Source organism: Triturus cristatus, chromosome 8 (assembly GCF_964204655.1).
Source record: "Triturus cristatus chromosome 8, aTriCri1.1, whole genome shotgun sequence".
Lineage (NCBI taxonomy): Eukaryota > Metazoa > Chordata > Amphibia > Caudata > Salamandridae > Triturus > Triturus cristatus.
The window spans coordinates 163471444-163491998 of record NC_140591.1 but is presented as its reverse complement, the minus strand read 5'-3'; the positions used below and the strand labels follow the sequence as shown (position 1 = coordinate 163491998).

General features: G+C 44.3%; 1 protein-coding gene across 2 annotated transcripts in view; it reads right to left on the bottom strand.

Annotated features, from left to right (window-relative positions):
- The window catches only part of DSCAM (DS cell adhesion molecule), a 1046690-nt gene that overhangs the window by 893261 nt on the left and 132874 nt on the right, over nucleotides 1-20555 (bottom strand). For both annotated transcript variants that reach the window (XM_085621230.1, XM_085621231.1), the window contains exons 2-3: nucleotides 10170-10487; nucleotides 1989-2135 (exon numbers count right to left, since the gene is read on the bottom strand). In XM_085621230.1, coding sequence (XP_085477356.1) covers nucleotides 1989-2135; nucleotides 10170-10487 — 465 coding nt within the window. The remainder of the gene's footprint in view (nucleotides 1-1988; nucleotides 2136-10169; nucleotides 10488-20555) is intronic.

Below are 20555 nucleotides of genomic sequence, written 5' to 3'. Positions count from 1 at the left end.
CTATCGGTTCTATTTTGCCGCTCACCTGTCTCTCGGAGTAATGGAAATCTCTCTCTCCTAGTAATGCAAATCTCTCTTTTCTAATAATGCAAATCTCTCTCTCCTAATAATGCAGATCCCTCCACATTCAGTCAAGGCAAACTGTTAAATACTACTTTGTACTCAGAGCACTGAACCTGCCCTGTGCAGAATATTCACATATTGATCATTAGGAAGAAACAGTTCAATACTCCTGTTGAGCCTTGGCATCTTTTTCCAGCACAGGGAACAGGAGGCTGCACAATGGATCAATAGCCCGCTTTGGGGTTATGGTCATATTATTCTGGTATTGATTACCAGCAGATCTGAAGGCAATTATTTTATAAAACAAGAAGGTTTTTTTTTCTTCCATCGCTTAGAAACAAATCACAGACAGAAGTCCTGTTATAGTAATGGAACACAACCTTTAAATCACTGCAAGCGTCAACAACGTTACCCAGGAAATGAGTCATAGAATACCTGCAGGGCATTGGTTGCACGCAAAATGCTTGGGATATACATGATATTGTGTTGCGGCATTATTCGTAGAGGCAATTGGTGTAGTTTGCGGCTACTACCCCATTGCACTACCTTTGCTACTCTGGGTCTCAGAGGTCCTGATGGTAGCTCCAGGGGATACGCATAGCCATGTTCACCTTCTGCAGTTTTCACACCATGATCTTTCCACGCTCCTCAGCATTAATTTGAAGGCTGTTGAGGAGCCACTCTGTGATGTCATCAGAGGTCAAAGAATGCAAGATAAGTTTCCTGCTGTTTTGGTGAATTGACATCCAATTGATGGCTATTGTGGCATCTATAATATATGTTTGTGTAGATTTGCACTCAAATCCATATTAAATAAAATTGATAAAATAATGGAAAACATTGCAAGGTCTAAGCATTCAAAGTTTATGACCTTTCAAACACATATGTTAATTAAAAATGATTAAAAAAACAAGTTATGAAGATAATCCCACATTATGCAACAATAAATGCCTGATCCTACTGCTCAGTTGTGCAGACCACACCCCTTATTAGAATTCTAATGTCTTTTGACCTGTAATTAACAAACGGTATTTCGCTTTACGGCACGGTCATCATGTCCAATCCTACTGGCACAACATAATCCCTTAAAACCATTAGGCGCCAATGCCTTCTAACAGATTGACTAAGGAAAACCAGAGAAATACATTTTCAAAATTCAGAATGAACTAGTCCAAAATGAGGCAAGCCATGCCAGCTCTGGTATCTCTCTGGAGTAATACGAGAATCAATTCAGAGGCCTAGCATCACCTTACACCATATTTTAGGGACAAAGTGCGAACTGTGGGTACTGAATATCGACAACTGAATAACATAGAGCACACACATCATAGAAAGAATACCAAGGGGCAAAAAACCGAAAAGTATATATGTATATATTATGTACACCTAACTTCACATGATGCAGCTGGGCAATATATGCGGAGTTTAGAATAGTAAATCTATCCTTCCCTATATGCACCCAGCTTTCTGTAGGTTTCCCTCAATATTTTGCTACAATATGAGTGTGCCACAATATTCTGGTACTTGATATTCAGGGGTAGAAACAGAACTGAGTAACCATGGCAACACATAATATATGTGAGATGTGTAAGAAAATAAGAAGTCAGAGGGCCATATAATACCGCGGCATTTGAATTTCTGGTGGTATCAGTTGCATTGTTTACACATTTCATTTCTGAAACTTATCAGTGATAAAAAACTATTGGTGGTATCTTACTCTCTTGGGCAAAATGTTATTTACTGAAATGGCAGTGGCAAAAATGCAAAATATATTATTTGGGGCACTAGAGTGCTAACATCAAGCACGGCCCATTGTCAAAATGACACCGAGAGATTTAGTGTGGACAAATTCAAATACTTCTGGCACAAATCAGTTTGTGTGGTACGGTACCATACACTCCACAGAAAAGGATGTATTTGCCTACCTGAGACAACTTTCACTGTGTCCTTCTCCCATGAGGTAACCGTGATGTAGGCCTCCACAGAGGAGGAGATAATGCACTTGAAAACCGCTGCATTGCCCCTCATGGCTTTCTGGTCTTCTACACGAACCGTGTAGGCTTCCCGTAAAACTAGAAAAGGCAAAATAGAGGTGATTTGCATCATTTTCATTAAAACATAAAAAAATTATGACTATGTCATAAACAATTATTTTTTAAAGTTTTTTTCGGTGCAACACACCTACAGAATGGATTGAATTACAGACAGTACATGAACTGGAAATTCGGGCAGACCAATATTTTTTATAATGCAACTCCTCTACCACAATCCTCTCTCCACCCCCAAAAAGAGAAACATCAAAATGTTTCCCCCTGACTATGCTGTCTGCCACTCTCAGTCACATACCAGGCATATCTCACTATGTCAGGCAGCTGCCCTCCCTCACATTGCATATAGTTGTAGCAGTACACTCTCCAGACAATTCCAAGTGAGTGCATCATGAACACTCAGAGAACCCTGAAAGGGACCAGTATCATGGGATAATATTCAACCTCTGTGTAGGTTGATCTTCGTGTATGTGTACAATATCTCTAAATATGATGGCCAGGTTTCCGCAAGATACATCAAGTATAATGGGGTTACCCAGTGACCCTCAGAACCTGGGTATCTGAAATCTAAGGTAAGGTAGGTTCTGTCGGGAGGAAAATAATTACTTTAACTTGGTCATAAACATGTACAGGAAACGAAAAGGAACACACCTAGTTTGATGTAATCAAAAAGAATTGTATTAGTAAATTAATTCATTTTCCTTACAATATGCTTGGTGACAACATAGTCAGGCTGCAAGGGCAGCACTCTGAATCCCTCCACTGCTTTGGCAGACCGACGGACATCCCACCAAACTCAAAATGAGTCCATTAATCCCATCAGCTGGGGGGCACTCTACTTCATGACACTGGTACCATCTGTGACATCAACTCCCATCAGAGGTAATGGCTAGCGACCTTGTGAGCAGTAGACAAGGTATACATACTTCGAATGTGGAGATGACCCGTAGTGCCAACACACAACAAATGACACACGTCCCAGACAAAGTAAATACATTCAATATGATTTGCTCCTTCATATTGGACATTGATGGACATGCTTAAGCACTGGCAGGCCTATAACCAGCATCCCCCCACCCCGACCAATAACGCAAAATACCCACATCTGAACATTCTAATCCTCTTATAATTTTAAAATAGGGGGAGATGTATTGTCAGGCCCCCAAATTCACCTCTGCGTAGAGTTCTGAAAAATCCAAACTATGACCCTAACGCAAATACCGACATCACATTAGCAAACTTAGATTAAATGAATCCTCTTAAACGGCCCAAAGGAGATGGACACACACCTACACATATTAATAAACAACAGACCCCCCATTCCACAATCAGATTTGACCACAACAACTCCCCCTCCCTGCATTCAGTTCGCTGCCACACAAACCTCAAAATGGTTTGATGATGAAACAAACACACACCTATCTTACCTGCATCTAATTTGTCGTGAGAGGGAATGAAAGGGAATGTGCATAGACCTAGTCAAGGTGCACCAAAGACAGTATTGTAGGCAACACCAGTGGCGGCTTCTCCACTTAGGCGGAGGAGCGTCGCTCCACTACTCACGGAGCAGTGTATAAGAAAAAAAGAAAATGATAATAACTGAAGTTAGTATTATTTTATTTTTAGTATTGTCAGGATAGGGTATGGCTTGGCTCTCCTGACATCGTGGAGAAGGAGTGGTTGCGACACTCTAAAGTGCGCATGACCCTTTGGCCGGCTGTGTTGACTCGGCCAAACCATCATGCGCACTTTGCATGTTCTTCACGCAGGCTGCATTACAGCCTGGATGGAGAACATGCCAAGGCTCCCTGTCCCCGCCTGAGTGCCGAACCTAGATGCTCAGACCAATTACAACGCTGTTGTGTTGTGATTGGCTTAGGAGAGCCTGGGTGCTTATCAATCACAACGCTGTGTTGTGATTGGCTCAGGGGATCCTGGGTGCTTCCTCCAAGACACACAAAGGAGACACGACATGGGAGAGACGTAGGAAAGATGCGGCTATCAGGTAAGCGATTTTTTTTCCCGAGCCCCCACCAGCCACCCCCATACCGTACTGGTTTGACTTGACTCTGGCTCCTCTTAAACATAATAAGGAAGAGCCAGAGCCCAGGCAGACATCTGACAGGGATCAGAATCGACCTGCTCGCCACAATGTCTCTGGCGAGTGCGTCAGTTTGACGCGATTCAAATTTCAGTTATCCCTATCAAATGTCCAAAACTAGTAAACAAACAGTTGCACTCGATTCCATCATTCTGTTTCATCTGTTAAAAAGAATCTAACTCCACCTAAAAATGCTCTATTCTGCTGACATTTCAGAGTGCATGCGTCTATTTTGCCGCATTCACTCGTTCAAAGGTTTTTTTGCAGGCATTTTTCGCTTGACTCAGGCGGGTTCATTTTGTTCCAGTCTGATTTTCACAGCCCCTTGTATGTGTCAGCAGGCAAGCATGAAATGTGTTTTTTCCGCGTTCTTTTCCAAACACAAGATAAAAGTGAAATGAAAAGAACATTGCTGAAGGCTTGACTGACAGCCAGTTTCAAGAGCTTGATTCCTTCTGTCATTAGGCAGAGAGACTGTAGAACTGCACGGGCAGCACATCTGAGGAGCCCCAGCCCTGCTCCTATGCGGTGTACGGTGTCTCTGAAATAATGACTTCCTTGGGAGCAGATGTAAGAAGCAGAACAATGCCTCTTCTCTATATGCCAGGTGACAAGAAACACAAGGTATGTACACATTCCCTCCGTCTCATGTAAGTCCAAGCATCATATTGTCTTGTCTGCACAGAACTGTGTTGATAGATGAGTGTTCACATTGTATATCTTGCAGGCATCAATAGAAAAACAGGGGATCATTACGTGGGTTGCCTTTCAAGACAGGGGTGCATCATTCTGGGAGCACCTCGCGCACATTTTAAAATAACACAGCCTCATAGGCATCTAGAAATACTGGCAAACATTTGAATTTTAAGCACTGGTACATTTGAGCTCTTTTGTTCGTTCAATTTTGCATCATGTTTTTTTGTATGTTCATAATCGGATCTCTATAGGATTCACGGTACCTACCTGTACTGATAGAAACTATAGGATGAGCCATGGCAAAACTCTATCTGTAGGAAGCCGGCTCTGATGCGATATTAACCCTTGGTGGTAATATCGTGCACAGAGTCCAGGGGTTCCCCAAAAGTGTACAAGGCTCAATGTAAAACCCAAAGTGCTCTATTAGTGGTAGTGTGGTCGAACAGCCTTAGGCCTAATACAGAGGAGTGTAATACATTTATTGCACACACATGATCAATAGAGGAGACACAACTCAAGAAGGAGATCCAGACCAATTTGATAAATGTATACTCTGTTGATATTTTATTTTTAAGACCAAGTCTTTGTTGCTTAAGTAAGCAAGTTTCAAGTAAAGCTACTTTTCACTTTCAAAAAGTCAACAGTGTGATTTTCGAATAGTACAAGATTTCTGTGGAGGGAATCAAGTGAGGGATGTATCACGCGAGTATGTAACTTCCAGTTCCAGTCCTCAGGTGGTCAGACCCACACTGAGTCAATCGTGGGGGACTGGGGCACCGATTTCAGTATCTTCGCCATGGCAGTCAATACTGACAATGATCTTTTACTCTCGCGGGATAGGTTTCAACAGGAGGCCAACACAGTTACCGTTGCGGTCGCTGGCGGTTGATGGCTGTAGATTGGATAGGTGCTCATCATCGTTGGATCATCTTGGCGAGATCGAGGTCGGGCAGGCGGTACAGGAGACCACCGGCAGGGCCATTAGCAGGAGGGTACAGGCTCTCGGGCCCAGAGCTGTGGTCAACTCAGGTCGTGGGGCTGAGAAGATCCCTCAAGGTCATGGAAGTCGTAGGGTGTTCTTCGGGCACGGTAGGGTTGTGTCGACACAAGTGCTGGTCCTCTACCACTGCAGTCTTTGGGAGATCTTCAGTAGCAGTGAGTCGCGTCGACACCAGTGTCGGTCATCAACTGCGGCAGTTCTTGTAGTTCTTTTGCAGCAAAGAGTCGCATCGACCAGGGTAGGTCCTCCCTGTGGCGGTTCTTGGAGTTTGTTTCTTCTTGGACAGGTACGCTGTTCGCGGAAGATTGGAGTCTTTGTCAAAGGCCGCAGTCCTCCCAGGGTTTCAGAGGACGCTGGCTGCAAGACAGGTCGCAAGTTCGCAGAAGCTGGAGCCAGGACTGTAGGGCTTGGGCCAAGGCAGTTGTCATCTTCAGTCTTCTCGGCAGGGTCCTCTTCTTGCTTCATAGGTTGTGGCAAAACCGAGGGCCAGGTCTGGGGGAGCCACCTAAATACTAAATTTAGAAGGCGTTTTAGGGGAGTAGCAGATAGGGCCAATGGGTGCTTACCTTGGGTGACTATACCCTCTATTATGCCACCCTCCTGTGGGGGGGCATAGGCCTAGCCCTGATTGGAGGGATCCCCCCCCCCATCTTCAAGATGGTGGGGACTGAAAAGTTTGCTTCACCTCGTTTCGCCCGACCTTAGGTGTGGGGTTGGCAGAGGTGGGCAGACCTCCTATCTTTTTTAATTTTCCCACCGGTTTTCTTGCCCACGGTGAGGGGTGCAAACCAGGGGCTGTCATCTGCTGCTAGCAGCAGAGGCTGGGGGTCGCATTACAAAGGCTGCAAGCCTTTGATGCTTCCCCTCTTCGAGAACTGTCCCACCCTGGGGGAGGAGTCATGACACCTCTACCCAGGAAATGCATTGTTTCTGGTCTCAGAGAGCAGGGGCTCTCTAACCATGGGTCAAGAAACATGTCTGGTGGTGGCTGGCTGCCTACAGCAGGTTAGAGATCACACCAGGGTTGGTAGGGTTTTAGGGAGCCCCTCTGAGGTGCCCTCTGGGAACATCGTACAATAAATCCCACACTGGCATCAGTGTGGGTTCATTGAAAGGAGTAGTTTGGTATCAAACACTCCTTTATTCAGTAATGTCATCATGGTGCTGTGGAACTCGAATAGTCGAGTTCCCGGCCCATGTACTCTCGATGGCTTCGCTGGCACTTACAATATTAGGGAATGGTGCCCAATATTGTAGGGATAAATCTGCTCATGCAGATATTACCTCACCGGTAGTATATTGCACCCTGCCTTAGGGCTGTGAGGCCTCCCGGAGGAGTGACTTACCTATGCTGGCAGGCAGTGCTAGCTGGCATGGCAGCCAGGCAGGGTGCCATGTCGTCTTTGACATTATCTAATTCACAGGGACATGAAGGCTGCAAGGGCAGTGGAAAAGTCCCAGTGAGAGGGTCCCTTGTGCCCCAAGGGACCTTCTTCAGCTCCCAGGCCCTAGGTACCCAGAGTACCATTTACTAGAGACTTACAGGAGGCAGAAGTACCAATTGGAAGTTTGTTTTAGGGAAGGAGCACTGGCACAGGGGACCTGGATGCCACCTGTGCACTGCATTTTGAAACCACATCAAATCCAGGCAAAAAGTGGGGGGCTAACCATGCAAAAGGGGCACTTTCTCACACTATCTAAGTTAAAAGTGCCTATTTACATAGAAAAGGTAAGGTAAGGTATGTGGTGAATAGTTGCACTCTGGGTAAATGAGTAGGGGCAGCTAGCTAAAACAATTTAGGTAAGACTGTGAATCTCCATAAATCCACTAGCATTAAAAGGAGCTTTTTATTAAGTTACCTCTGCTCAAAAGTTTAAATCAACATTATTGAATTTAAAATAGTCACTGATTCCCAGGCTGCATCGATATTACAGTGCAGTGACAGAACCCCTTTCTCGACCACCATGTGAATGTAATTCTACTTTAACCACTGTCTTTCCTCCGATATTATGATTGGCAATATGAAGCATGGGTGAAGTTTCCTTGTCCTTTACCAGAAGCACCTTGAAATACCTATAACGCTAACTTCCATTCTTCCACCTCGTTTTTCACTGATTGGTTGTTGCCAAACCCTTGAAAAAGCTTCTGAGAGACGAAACGTGTTGGCTGTCTACTCATATTCTGTTTACTTTTCTATGGAATTGCTCAATGGGAATATGAATATGAAATTATTATACACTCTGAAAAATTGAAATAAATGTTTGGAACACAGCATTATTCCCTAATACTTTTTCTGCCTGTAAATCACTGTTTGAAATTCAACAGTGTATGAATCCCAAACATTGATTTACCCTTCGGATCAGTGGTGAACTGTTTGGTACTGTGCTCCCTCAGACTTCTTGTATTCCCAGTGTACGGCAGTTCTCAGGTCACCACTGCATCCTTCCTGGAGTCCCCATTCTGGAGCACTCTATTGCACAGCTGATGGACATTGCAGAGGTGGAAGCAGCAAGGGCACCAGGGTGAGACTGCATGACGGGAGGACTACTCCACGCAGCTCAACCATCATATCCATGCCGGCACGCTGCCAACACCTAGGCAGCACTAGATAGCAGGGTCATTGGAGCAGAAGCCAGATGCCCGCTCAGCGTGTCACTCTGTATTTTAACAGCACCATTGGAAAGGCAATTTTGAATCAATGATTGGTACCAAAACGGTTTGGGAAGTGACAGGTTTGTTTCCTTATAATATTGAATCAGCCTCAGCTTGACTTCCCGGAACTGCGTGGCAAGTGACAGGCTCACTTGCTTGTGACGCTGAATCAGTAATTGCTGAAGCCACCCAAATTTCACAGGTTCAGTTCATTCTATACTATTTTGCTTCCTGCTCCCAAGAATAATCCATCATAGATTGCATTTTTGTGTTGCCTGTAAAACTTTGAGACTGCCCCCTGCCCTAAGACGTTGTAACTGTCTCCTTCAGGAAGGAGCCTACATTACTGAGTTATTTGTGAGAGTTTCAGACATTTTTGGACACCTGTTGGCATTTGTCTGCTACTCCAGGGAGAGCCCTGTACTTCTATTTATGGTATGCTACTACAGGTCTTCGAGAACGCCGTTGGTGTCCAATTTCCCATCTCCTGCTAAGGAATTACCTTCATCGGAAACTGACGCCCAATTGCAGTTTTCAGTTGGGTGCCACTCAATGGATGGTAGGGGGGGTGGAATTGACTATTTGAAAACTGCCTGTAATTAGCTCCCCTGATTCCCCTATAGATATATATTTTTTCAAATCCATTGTGGTTCCGTGAAGGCGCCTTCCTTGCTTTAGCCTTTCCATTAGAATCCGGAAGAGTATTGTGACTCTTTCCTGAGATTCCTCTGCACTGGCCAATCATCCAACTCAGATCAGTCTCTCCCAGAATTGTACAGGTCTAGTTGTGTTATAATCTTCGATTTAATCCCACGCTTGCCCCCTCTCCCCCTTCCCTCCTTCTTTTTCCCTTTCCTTGGTACCTTCCTTCTGCCCCCCCCACTCCTTACCCACCATGGTTTCTCCCTAGAATGCCACTGAGAGTGCATGATGGAATGTTGGGATTTATGACCTAAGGAGCCTGTGGGTTGACAGTTGGAGAACTGTATGGAAATAGATCCGCTTACCTGCACCTACACCGCCTCCTGGATTTATTGACCACAAGTTGTTTATTGACTAGTGTCCCAGTGGGTGGTTGTGGTGTTCTCCATTTTCAATTCCTGGGTTTCTCCTGAGACTTATCCGGTCTGGCAAACTGAAGCTTGGGTATTACTTTTATTGAGCTTGGAATTCTTATTTTATAGCACTATGTGAGATTAACATAAAACCATCTGTCACTAGGCACTTAGTTGCACAGTTATGTTAGTTTTTGCATTATTATGTAGCACAAACTGGAACCGATTGGAGCGCTTTCCATGAGCACTAGTTACGTTACATAAGGACAAATTCATTTTTGGTAGGCACGGGGATATTATGTGATCTTGCCCAGAATCACAGGATGTTGAGCCGAGACCCGAACCTGGTTCCCCAGCTCCAAAGTCGGCAGCTCTGGCTGTTACATCACATCCCCTCCCCGTGTGTTTCTATCACCATTAAAAGACACCATTAAAGACACATCAAATATGTTAACAGATTTAAGTCCAGGTTAACATAAGGTGCAAACACAGTGCCAGACACAATGAAGACACACATACTAAAAATCAGCAGGATTCACATCTCACTACTCACCAGCCTTGATGTGAACATCCTGACTTCTGATTTTCCCTGAAGGATTCTCCGCTGTGCAATAGTACGTATTGTCATGGATTAAGTTATTAAAGCTTGAAGGTGGGAAGGGGAAGATTTGGAGAGTGCCATTAGGGTGGACGTGGCGGATCCCGGGAACATCGTAGATCTCCTCGCCCGTTGCTAGGTACCATCTGAGTGTCACCGGTGGGATCCCTGCTGCAGGACAGGGCACCAGCGTCCCTGTGGCGCTAGCGAACACTACCTCTTGCAAAGATGCATTGACAAAATATAAACTGGCGTGTAGATCTTCACTGAAAACTGTCAAGACAAAAAGAGAATGATAGCTGTTACACACCAGTCATTAATGTAATGCACACTTTATGTACTGCATATAAGGAGATCACACACAATATGCATTCTTAGCTCCTTGACCACAGAAACACAAGTCAGATTATGTAGAGGACTATATATGTTTACTGTTGGTACAAGTTATATTTACATTTTTCGGTTTACTTTGCTAATCTGTTGTATCATTAGCTACAGAAATTAGTTTGCTTTAGTCCATAAATTAGCACAGCTTGTATTGTTCCTTGCCATAGTATGACTTATCTTTTACATGAGTTTGTTGTACATTTGCTACTGTTCTACAGTATATTATTTCCTGTATTGCTATATGCAACTTCCTACAAAACAGTATGCCTTGGTACATAGAGGACGATGTCTGTCTCTTTGCCAAGCAAAAGACACACAATTGATGGAGGGAATGCAGAACAAATCAAAACATTCTCCCCCAGTCAAGAGATCTGGGTTAAATCCATCATTCTTTTGCTCACCATGCCACCCCAGTTTAGTGTCTCTTTGCTGTAGCATGTCACATTCTTTGGTACACCAGGCAATAATCCTTGGAATTGTATATCATACCCTCTAACACAATGGGCCACATCAGTTGCTCCAAGGCAGGATATTGGCCCGGATGTACAAAGCACGCATGCACTAGCAATGATTCTCACATCGCCTGGTTTCGACCACTAAAGGGTGGTACTTTATGAACAAAAGCCCATTTACGAGTCAAGAAATTCTTTCAGACTCGTAAATTGACTAATGTGATCATTTCCAAATTGGTAATAGGAGGCTGCATGAAGGCGGCGCCTACGTCCTTTTTCTGATTCGGAAAGCAATGTATCAATTGTTTATGACTGCAGTTGCTATCATAAACCACTGATGAGTTACGCTCCCCGAGTTGGTCTGCATGAAGGGAATAGGGTCACTTTAAGAGGTCATTTCCCCTTGGGAATCGTTTTGGCAGCCTCTGGGAATGACCTGCTCCCTCCGAGGTGTTTTTTTTTTTTTTTTTAGAGCATCCTTGGTTTCTTTAAGAAAACGGAGCTGCTTAAAAATAGTGCACTTTGTGATGAACTGAACAGAATGGTGTCTGCTGTGCCTAGCAGGCCGCCAACCCTGTGATTGCAGCCAATCACAGGGGGTAGCAAATCAAATTGTGATCTGCCTAATGAATATTAATTAGGCAGGTTCTTTTTCAGCCCTGTACGATTTGGTAATTTGTGAACCCATCTATTAATACATAGACCAGTTCACAAAATACCATTCCAGTCTCAAAAGTCAGTGTGCAAATCGCAACCACTTGTTGGGAATGGGCTAGTAGTGCACCAGGCCCATTGTTCATGAGGTGACAGTGTATCCTATCAATTATACCCTTTGTTACAATGCACTTTATAAAATGCTGCATCATAGCATATGTTTTGATGTGGTAAGAGATTCCTTATTGAATGCTGTGTTACTGTATGTCATAATTGCTTTGTTGTTGTGCGAAATGTAGTCGTTTACAGTGTAGAACAATTTTGCTACACCAAGTCATAACCTTAGCTATGCTGTCATCGTTTGCTACAGCTTGCCACAATAGCAGACATATGGTAATTTACAGTGGAGTTGATCATTTAGCAGAGTTCACTGTATCCTTTAGGACAACTTACCGCGTTCTTAACTATACAACCCACAGCCATTGCATTTCATTACTGTATCTGCAGATAAACCAGAGAGAGTGATTTGGCTACTGGAGATCTTTGTGATTGTGGATTTGCCCAATCACTGTGCTGCTGATGTCTGGTCTCCCCTCACCACTTCTGGGAGGACTTTTAGGGCCAGTTGATTAGGGAGATGAAGCAAGAGGTTGAACACACAGACACAGCTGGCTCTCGTGCGCTGGTTAAAGGGCCAGCCTCATGTGGCACGCCCTGGGATAGCAGAGGATGTTATGCTGGAACCTCTTTTTTGATCTGGCCTTACCCACATGGTTAAGCTTGCATTGCCTCTCTGTCTGTATTCTCCCACATGCTGGACCAGCTCTCAGCAGATCTTAGTTTACAGAACATCAACTTCTCAACAATGTGTCACGTTGGGTTATGGTTTATTCACACTGATTGCTTTACCTTTCTAGGCAGTTGGTGTTGATTTGAAAATTTTAATGTTGAACTCCTATGCCTGTTATGCTTACCTTCCTTCTCATCTACAGGACGGACTACTCAGCCTTCTGAGAGTCAGACATGTATGTACATCAAATCTGGTACAAAGAATGACTCTTTACAGATGCACTTGCTAACCAAGCAAAGGTTCACCACATAACCTCTTGATCAGTGCAGAATGAACAGTCCAGACCACACACATCCAACACACTGCTGAAATCCGACATTTGAGTTTTCATTGTCAAGTCAAGTCAAGTCAGAAGTTTTTTCTATAGCGCAGGACATATCACTCCGAAGAGTCTCATGGTGCTTACAGCGGCTCTGAAGCGGGAGGAACTTGGGAAGGTACTAAGCATACAGCCATGTCTTCAGTTTTTTTCGAAAACAGCTATGAATGGGGATGGATTGGAGATCGACAGGCAATCCATTCCAGGAGACCGGAGCTAGGTACGAAAAGGATCTTCCACCTTGTCTGGTGGTGTATATTCTGAAGGGAGTGAGCAAAAACTTTGCACTGGACCTGAGTGCCCTCTGAGGCTTGTACCAGCAGAGTTTTTTGGACCAGTATTTTGGGCTTTTCCCATAGAGGTACTTATGCATAAGGCATAAGACCCTAAAGACCGTAGGCAGCAACAAGTGTCTTCTGTGCCTACTGCTACAACAGGGCGAGTTGGAAAGAAATCCAAGGGACCCTTCCATTAGTGCCCCAGCAAGTCCTTCCTCCTCTCTCTGTAGTGGGTAGGCAGGGAGCAAGTGAGACCATCGCTGGAGAGAGTACACAAGCTCCAGATGACCAGCAAGGAGTCGCCGGATTCTGACAGGGGTGCATATGCTACATCAGATCTTCATATTTTCTTCCAGGTTCCTTCTCAACATGCTGAGCCTCCAGAGCGAGTTAAAAAGGGAGGTGGAGTTTTCTGTTATTGGTGGACCACCAACCCATCATGGTTGTGAATATTTGACATTTTACAACGCAATCAATTACAACGAATGCTTTTACAACGCGGTTTTTACATCACAACTACCATTACATCGCATGATTTTACAACGCATGCCATTACAACGCATTTTTTAAAACTACCATTACAACACATACCATTACAACGCATACAATTACAGCGCATAATACTTTTAGGGCAACAGTAGGGTAAGTGTTGAATAGTGTAGGGGTAAAAGTTACTATTCCCACTCCAGTGAGTGCAACAGTAAGGTAAGTGTTTGATAGTGTAGGGGTAAAAATTACTATCCCCACTCCAGTGAGTGCAACAGTAGGGTAAGTGTTGGATAGTGTAGAGGTAGAAATTACTATTCTCATGTACCCCAAAACCCATACCCACCCTAAAACAAAAAAATCTCCATTACTTACCTTATAATGCGTTGTAATGGCATGCGTTGTAATGGTATGCGTTGTAATGATATGTGTTTTAGTGACATACGTTGTAGCGACATGCGTTGTAATGGCATGCGATGTAAAGGCAGTTGCATTGTAATGGCTGTGTTGTAAAGGTAGTGCGTTGTAATGACTGTGTTGTAATGGATGTTTCCCCATGGGGGTGCCACACCATGGCTCAATACTCTAAATCTATCATTACAAGTAATTCGTAATCTTGAATTGGCCCAGTAAAAGGAGAGATCTGGATCATCTTAGATTACAAGTAATGGGTGAAATTGGTGGTAACTTATAAGCAGCCATAACTCCTAGGGAAAAAACTGAATCGAATGAAGAATAACCATGGTATTCAGATGTAGTAGATTTGATTCCACTGTTTCTTCCCTATTTTCTCGTGGACACTCATGGTCCATCTCATAATGGGCTGAGGTTTCCAGCACAAGCGTTATAGTAACAGCCTGTTATGGTAAATCTGAGGCTGCAATAACTAGTCAAATTATGAGTGAGCCCCTTACTGTACCTACTGGTACCCAGCCCACTGCCTATCCCACCCATATGCTATGTCCTGGGTATAATTAAAGATGGCAGCTCACTCCAAAATGGAGGCCCACTATCTCAGGGACAATCACCACCCACTCTAGGCTTCCTGTCTCCTATTGAGCATGTTCAAGAGACCCACTGCTTGGAGGCAGAGTGATAAGCCTGGGCCTTCTATTGTCAAGCCTTATAAGCGTCCCATCCCTGGCTTAGTAAGTGCATAATGATAAGTATGGTGATCCCAACCTTACCCTCATCTCCAGCACAAGATGATTAAACTTTGTGGAATTAACTTATTGTCCCCCCGGTCTTTGGTTTGCCACCAGAGTAATTAACTCCGTGAGCCAGGCAGCTCTTTAAGGGCTAGCTCAGAGACATGTGCCAATTTATAAAGCTATGTTGTGGAATCTAGATATGTCAAAACCGACCTCCTATTTGGATTCTGGGTCCATTCATTTATGGACAAGGCAGTGACTCTAAAGTTGCACCAAATTTTGATCTGTAGTTACTGCTGAATCACAATTTCACATATAAAGCGATAAAGTGTAGAGTAAGGACATTACACAGGATAACTATATTAGAAGGATTGGTGCAGCTCCTCTCAGTTCACAATTAATTCATACAACAGACGACATTCTTCCTTGCTCAGCCTGCACATGTGCATAGAACCCCTTACCTGAGCTATTAAAAGCAGCTGATCTTATTTTAAAGATGCACCCTGGAGATTACATCTCAAAACCATTTTACCAAGAGCATTATAATAGGTGAGACTCCATGGGGGGGAGGGGTGAGGGGGAGACATCCCCACGCCACTGCAATGGTCCAAAAACGTAAAGTCCGAAAGCAAAAAACAACTGTGAGTTTGAACAGGTAGGGCACACTTCCTTACGCTTTTCCTCAAAACTACCCCACTAATCATGTGAACTTCACTTCAAAGTTCCCTAAGATAGAAATCCTTGAACAATCATAAATACAATGAAGCATTTGATAGGTTATTGTAGTCACTTTAGCAGGTCACTGGACAAGTTGTCATACTGTGATGTGCCTTGAACGTTATGAAAATGATGTGGTTAATATTCTTCTTAATTCTTTACTGTTGGACTTGGCCCTTTCTGCAGGGTCTTCCCCAGAATTGTTGCCTTCACCCTCCTGTTTTCTAAACCCTTTTTTGTTGGCTTTTAGGATTCTGTGCACATTATTGCTGCTAACCTGTGCAAAAGTACTTGTGCTCTCTCCTGAAAACATAGTAGAATTGGCTTATACCCAATTGGCACATTTCATTTCCTTGAAAGTTCCTAGTAAAGTGGCACTACCTTTGCCCAGGGCCTGCAAATTAAATGAAATTAGTAGCCATACAGCACAGGTTGAGTCACCCACTTAAGTAGCTCTTTAAACATGTTTCAGGTCTGCCATTGCAGCCTGTGAACAGTTTTTAAACTTGCATATCAACATGTAAAAATAAACCTTTTGCCGGGCCCAAACCTTCCTTTTTAGGTCGAGCCTAGTCAGTGCGCATGCGCTGTCTTGAAGACCTGTTGTTATCTCCTCTATTGGCTTTTGTCATGCCCATGAATTGCCATTTGTTCGTTGTTGTGCCATTTAGAAATGCAGGGTTTTTATTGGTGCATTGGGTCTGATTCTCCCGCCTTTGCGTGCTTGGGTCACGCCCAGGCGATTTCACTCATTGTTTGCTTGCGTTGGCCTTCCTAATACGTCCTCAGTTCCTCCTGGTCATCCTGATCTGCATTTTTATTTCGTAGCCTATCAACATCGTTTTAGGCTTTCAGGCCGTTTCACAGAGAAATGCTCTGGTCGGTACCTGCAAAGTGGCAATTTCTGTCCGGTAGCTGTTGAGCTATGCCAACAGCTCTAACTCAAAGAAATGCGAGACCTATTGCATTTCTAATGCTTGTTAATACATGCAAGTCACCACAGAGGGTAGGATGCATTATATTTAAAAAGTGGGGCATGTGCTTTTAAGTTTTGCATGTCCTGGTGGTGTAAACCTCTTAAATTCAATGTTCACTACTGCAAGGACTGCTTCTGCCATACAATAATATTAGACTAACCTTAGTACATTTAATAATCTGTAAATTCCAAATAGGAGCAGGCAAACCATCATGTGTGGTGCCTCTGGACTTGTAATGAAAAACCCTAACTTATGGTAACGGATTTTAAATTTCAATTTTGAAAATGCCACTTTTAGAAAATTGCCATTTTCCCGCTTTAACCTTTTAAGGCTTGTAGCCTGTCTCTGGGATACGTGATTGGATGTAGCTGACAGTTGAGTTTTGTGTATTCCTCCTAGACAGTCACACACAATACAGAGCTTAGATGAGCCAGGATGGGTTATCACTGGCACGATGGAAGGAAGGAGCTAGGCACAACCCTACTTACACTTGCATAGGCTGTGTCCTGCCTCCACACAAAGCGATGCAAACCCCCTGTAGTTACTTTAGAGCCAGGGCAGGGAATGCAGGATGCCTGATGACTTCAAAGGGAATTCTAGACGCTTCTCCTACTTTTTCCAGAGGAAGGGCACCAGATATAAATATTTCATCTCCGACACCAACTCTTTAGTACACTTCTGGACATGTGGATACTCTGCCAGGAAGAAGGACTGCTGTGCTGCTGAAAAGACTGCCCTCTGCTGGACTGCTACTCTGAATTACTGCTGCTCTGAAGGACTGTTGCCTTGCTGTATTGTCCTGCTGCCCTCTTGCCTGGGTGAGAAAGACTAGACCTGAACCCAAGACTCCAGAGTGACTCCAAGAGCTAGTTGGCTGGCTTCCTGATCAGAAGCCTCAGGGACATAACAGGCTTCCAACAACCTTGAACCCAACACCTGGACTCTGCCATCTGTGAATCTTCCCTCCCATGTGGTTCCACCCCAGTCCTGGACAATTAGAAATGGGCCTGAAGGCGCTCTGCCAAGCCCAAACTGTGGTCCTCATTGGAACTGATGCAAAGCTACGTGAAGCCTTGCAAAGCCTCGCCACACAGCTGCCAGCCTCATCGGAAGCGATTCCGAGCAATGCCAAGCACTGAAAAGCCTTGCCACAAACCGGCCAGCTCATCGGAACCGACACAAAGCGACGCAAGACCCAATCAAGCTACGCCGTACAGCTCCCTGAAACAGACGCAAAGCAATGCAAAACCCTGCAAAGTCTCACCGCACAGCCGATGCAAAGCTCGCAAAGCAACGCCGCACAGACCGTGCACCAGGATTTAAGGTACTTTGTTCAACGGGCCTGACTGGGTCCTTCTAGCCATTGTGATCAACTTGAAGTTGTGACTTTGTCCCGATCCTGCACAACAAGGAATACACAGTTGAGGTTTTGTGGCACTATTTTCACTAAAATCTTTAAAATTGCATTTCTCCAGTTGTAATGATAGGACTTCTGTTGTTTTGGTCTTGTTTTGTCTATTAAAGAAGGTTCTATTTTTCAAACTTGGGGGCTCATTAAGATATCAAGCGATACGCCCGCAGAAAACCACCGCCCGCATATGAATTCCCCCCCGCCACATTACCATGGCGGGGGGGACCACGGCGGACGGGAAGACCGTACGCCGGTTTTCTGCCGGTGGGCAATCCGCCCGATTGCCTACCGGGCGGAAAAGCAGTTAATATGGTGGCGGTGTCTGGTAGACACCGCCATCCATATTAGTATGCAGGCGGGGTGTTGCCTTTCCAGGCGTTTTTCACCATTAGGGGCCCGTAGCGGGGGGTGGAGGGTGCACATGGGGGTTACCTATGGTACCCCCCTGACTTTCAATGAACAACGTGGCGCACGGTGCCTGTCACGTTGTGCATTGAAACGCACAACCTGCCTTTGTGGCATTGCGGCGGGCGGTGCTCTCTACACCGCCTGCCGCAATGTTGCAGATGCGCCATGCACCCGCCAGTGTGGCGGACGCATACTAATCAGGAGTATGGGACCGCCACACCCTCAGCAGGCGGTCCCGTTTCCCGAGGGTATGGCAGGCGGACAAAGTCCGTCCGCCATACTAATGGGGCCCTTGGTGTGGGATCCTCATTGTGAGGTGCTTACACTTAATTACTGTTTGAAATGTTGTGCAAATACTTTACACGTTGCCTCTAGGTTAACCTTGACTGACCTGTGCCAAGCTACCTGAGGGTTGAGTACAAGTTAATTCAGGGTTGACTTGTGCTTCATCCTGACAAGGATTGTGGTTGCTGCTTGACCAGTCAACCAACTGCCCAATGTCTTACATTTACTGTCTGGAAAACTCTAATGCATCATTTTTGAAAAAATAATTATTCATACAAGGAAAGTTGTCACTGGACACCAGAGGGTTGTTATCCCACAAGTTTTTTTTTTTATAAACCGGCTCGGTAGCACGTCTGACTAAAGGAAATAAATAGAGTTAGCAGGAGAATGATGGGACATGTGTTTGGCTTAAGTTTCTCTTTATCATCTATTTAATGTAAAGTAGGAGTTTGGTCCACTTCATTGTAGGTGGCCATATCGAACTCCCACCTCGTTTCTTTTCTAGGTATGGCTACCACGAAGGGCAGAAGATGATCTCAGTTCTATGCAGGATACCTACAAGCTCAGAGCCGAGCTTCATGTTCATCAACACCATTGAATTTTGCTATATTGTAATAATAATAAAGTGAATAATAATAATAAGTGAATGGCATAACGTCTTATCGGATTCTTTGAATTACATTTCACTGTGCAGAAAAATATCTAATCTGTACAGTGATTGGCAGCACGGGGAGCATGCTAATCGGTTCTAAACAGGATACATTAACAAGCATTGGCAAGGGCATTGCGCTTACAGAAGCTTTTTATCAGAAAGGAATTCGTTGAGCCTCTGTTGGAACTGATCACCAATATTTTGCTTAACTTGGAAAAGTGCAAGACGAGATTTAGAGTTGGACCTAGGACCTGTTTTACCACATGTCGATACATTGTTTTCTATAATTTATTTGGGAAAAGAACGCATTGATTGAATATTTACGTTTTCTCTTTATACAAATAATGGACATATGATTGAGCGTGCACCAAGAAACAGTTCAGGAAGCACATATGTTGGCTGAGCCCCTTTATTCGTTATAAAAGCACCTAGAGGCAGCAAGGTTTTAGAACCAGACTGAGAGCTGAATCTAACTATATTTTTCCGAGAAAGTTACTTAAAGCCAAATTGTTTTGAAGGTTCTTGTTAGAACTGGGGGTCTCTAGTTGGCTGAGGTAGGTACCTTAGTCCAAATAGGGACCCTTGCTTCTAGTCAGGGAAAGGAGGGACACCCTCTTTGATAACCCCTGCTCACCCCTTAGTAGCTTGGCACAAGCAGCCAAGCTTATCTCCAAGGCAATGTGTAAAGTATTTGCAACCACACTCCCAGTAACACAGTGATAACACCACAAATGGACACCACACTGATTTAGGGAAATAGCGGTATCTTTATCAAGAAGGAATACTATGAGACCAAATGATGAAAATAACCAGCATATGAGTATTCGTAATATTTCACTGGGCCGGTTATTAGGCAAACAATCACTTGTAGGTTATTGTGGTATTAATGATCAGTTCTAATGCAGTCCTAATACAATGCTATGCAGTTCGTAATGCAGTTCGTAATGTAGAAATAAGACAGTCCTTAATGCAAGTCCTTATGCAGATCGTAAAAGAAAGTAATAATGCAGTTCGTAGTGCACGTACAAATGCGTATCGTAAAAACAATCAATAAGGCAGTTCGTAGTGCAAGTACTAATGCGGATCCTAAGAGCAAGTAATAGTGCAGTTTGTAGTGCAAGTACTAATGCGGATCGTAAAAACAATTCCGCACCGATCGTGGTGCTCGTGAAGGTCTCTATGCCACTCCAGGCTGACTCGCCGAGAGCAGTTGCCAAAATATGCCCCCAATCCTGTTACGAAGGAAACAAAGTGCAGCTCCCCAATCCGACCCCGGTACTGCCACTCCTCGGCGAGTACGGGCCGCGATACGGA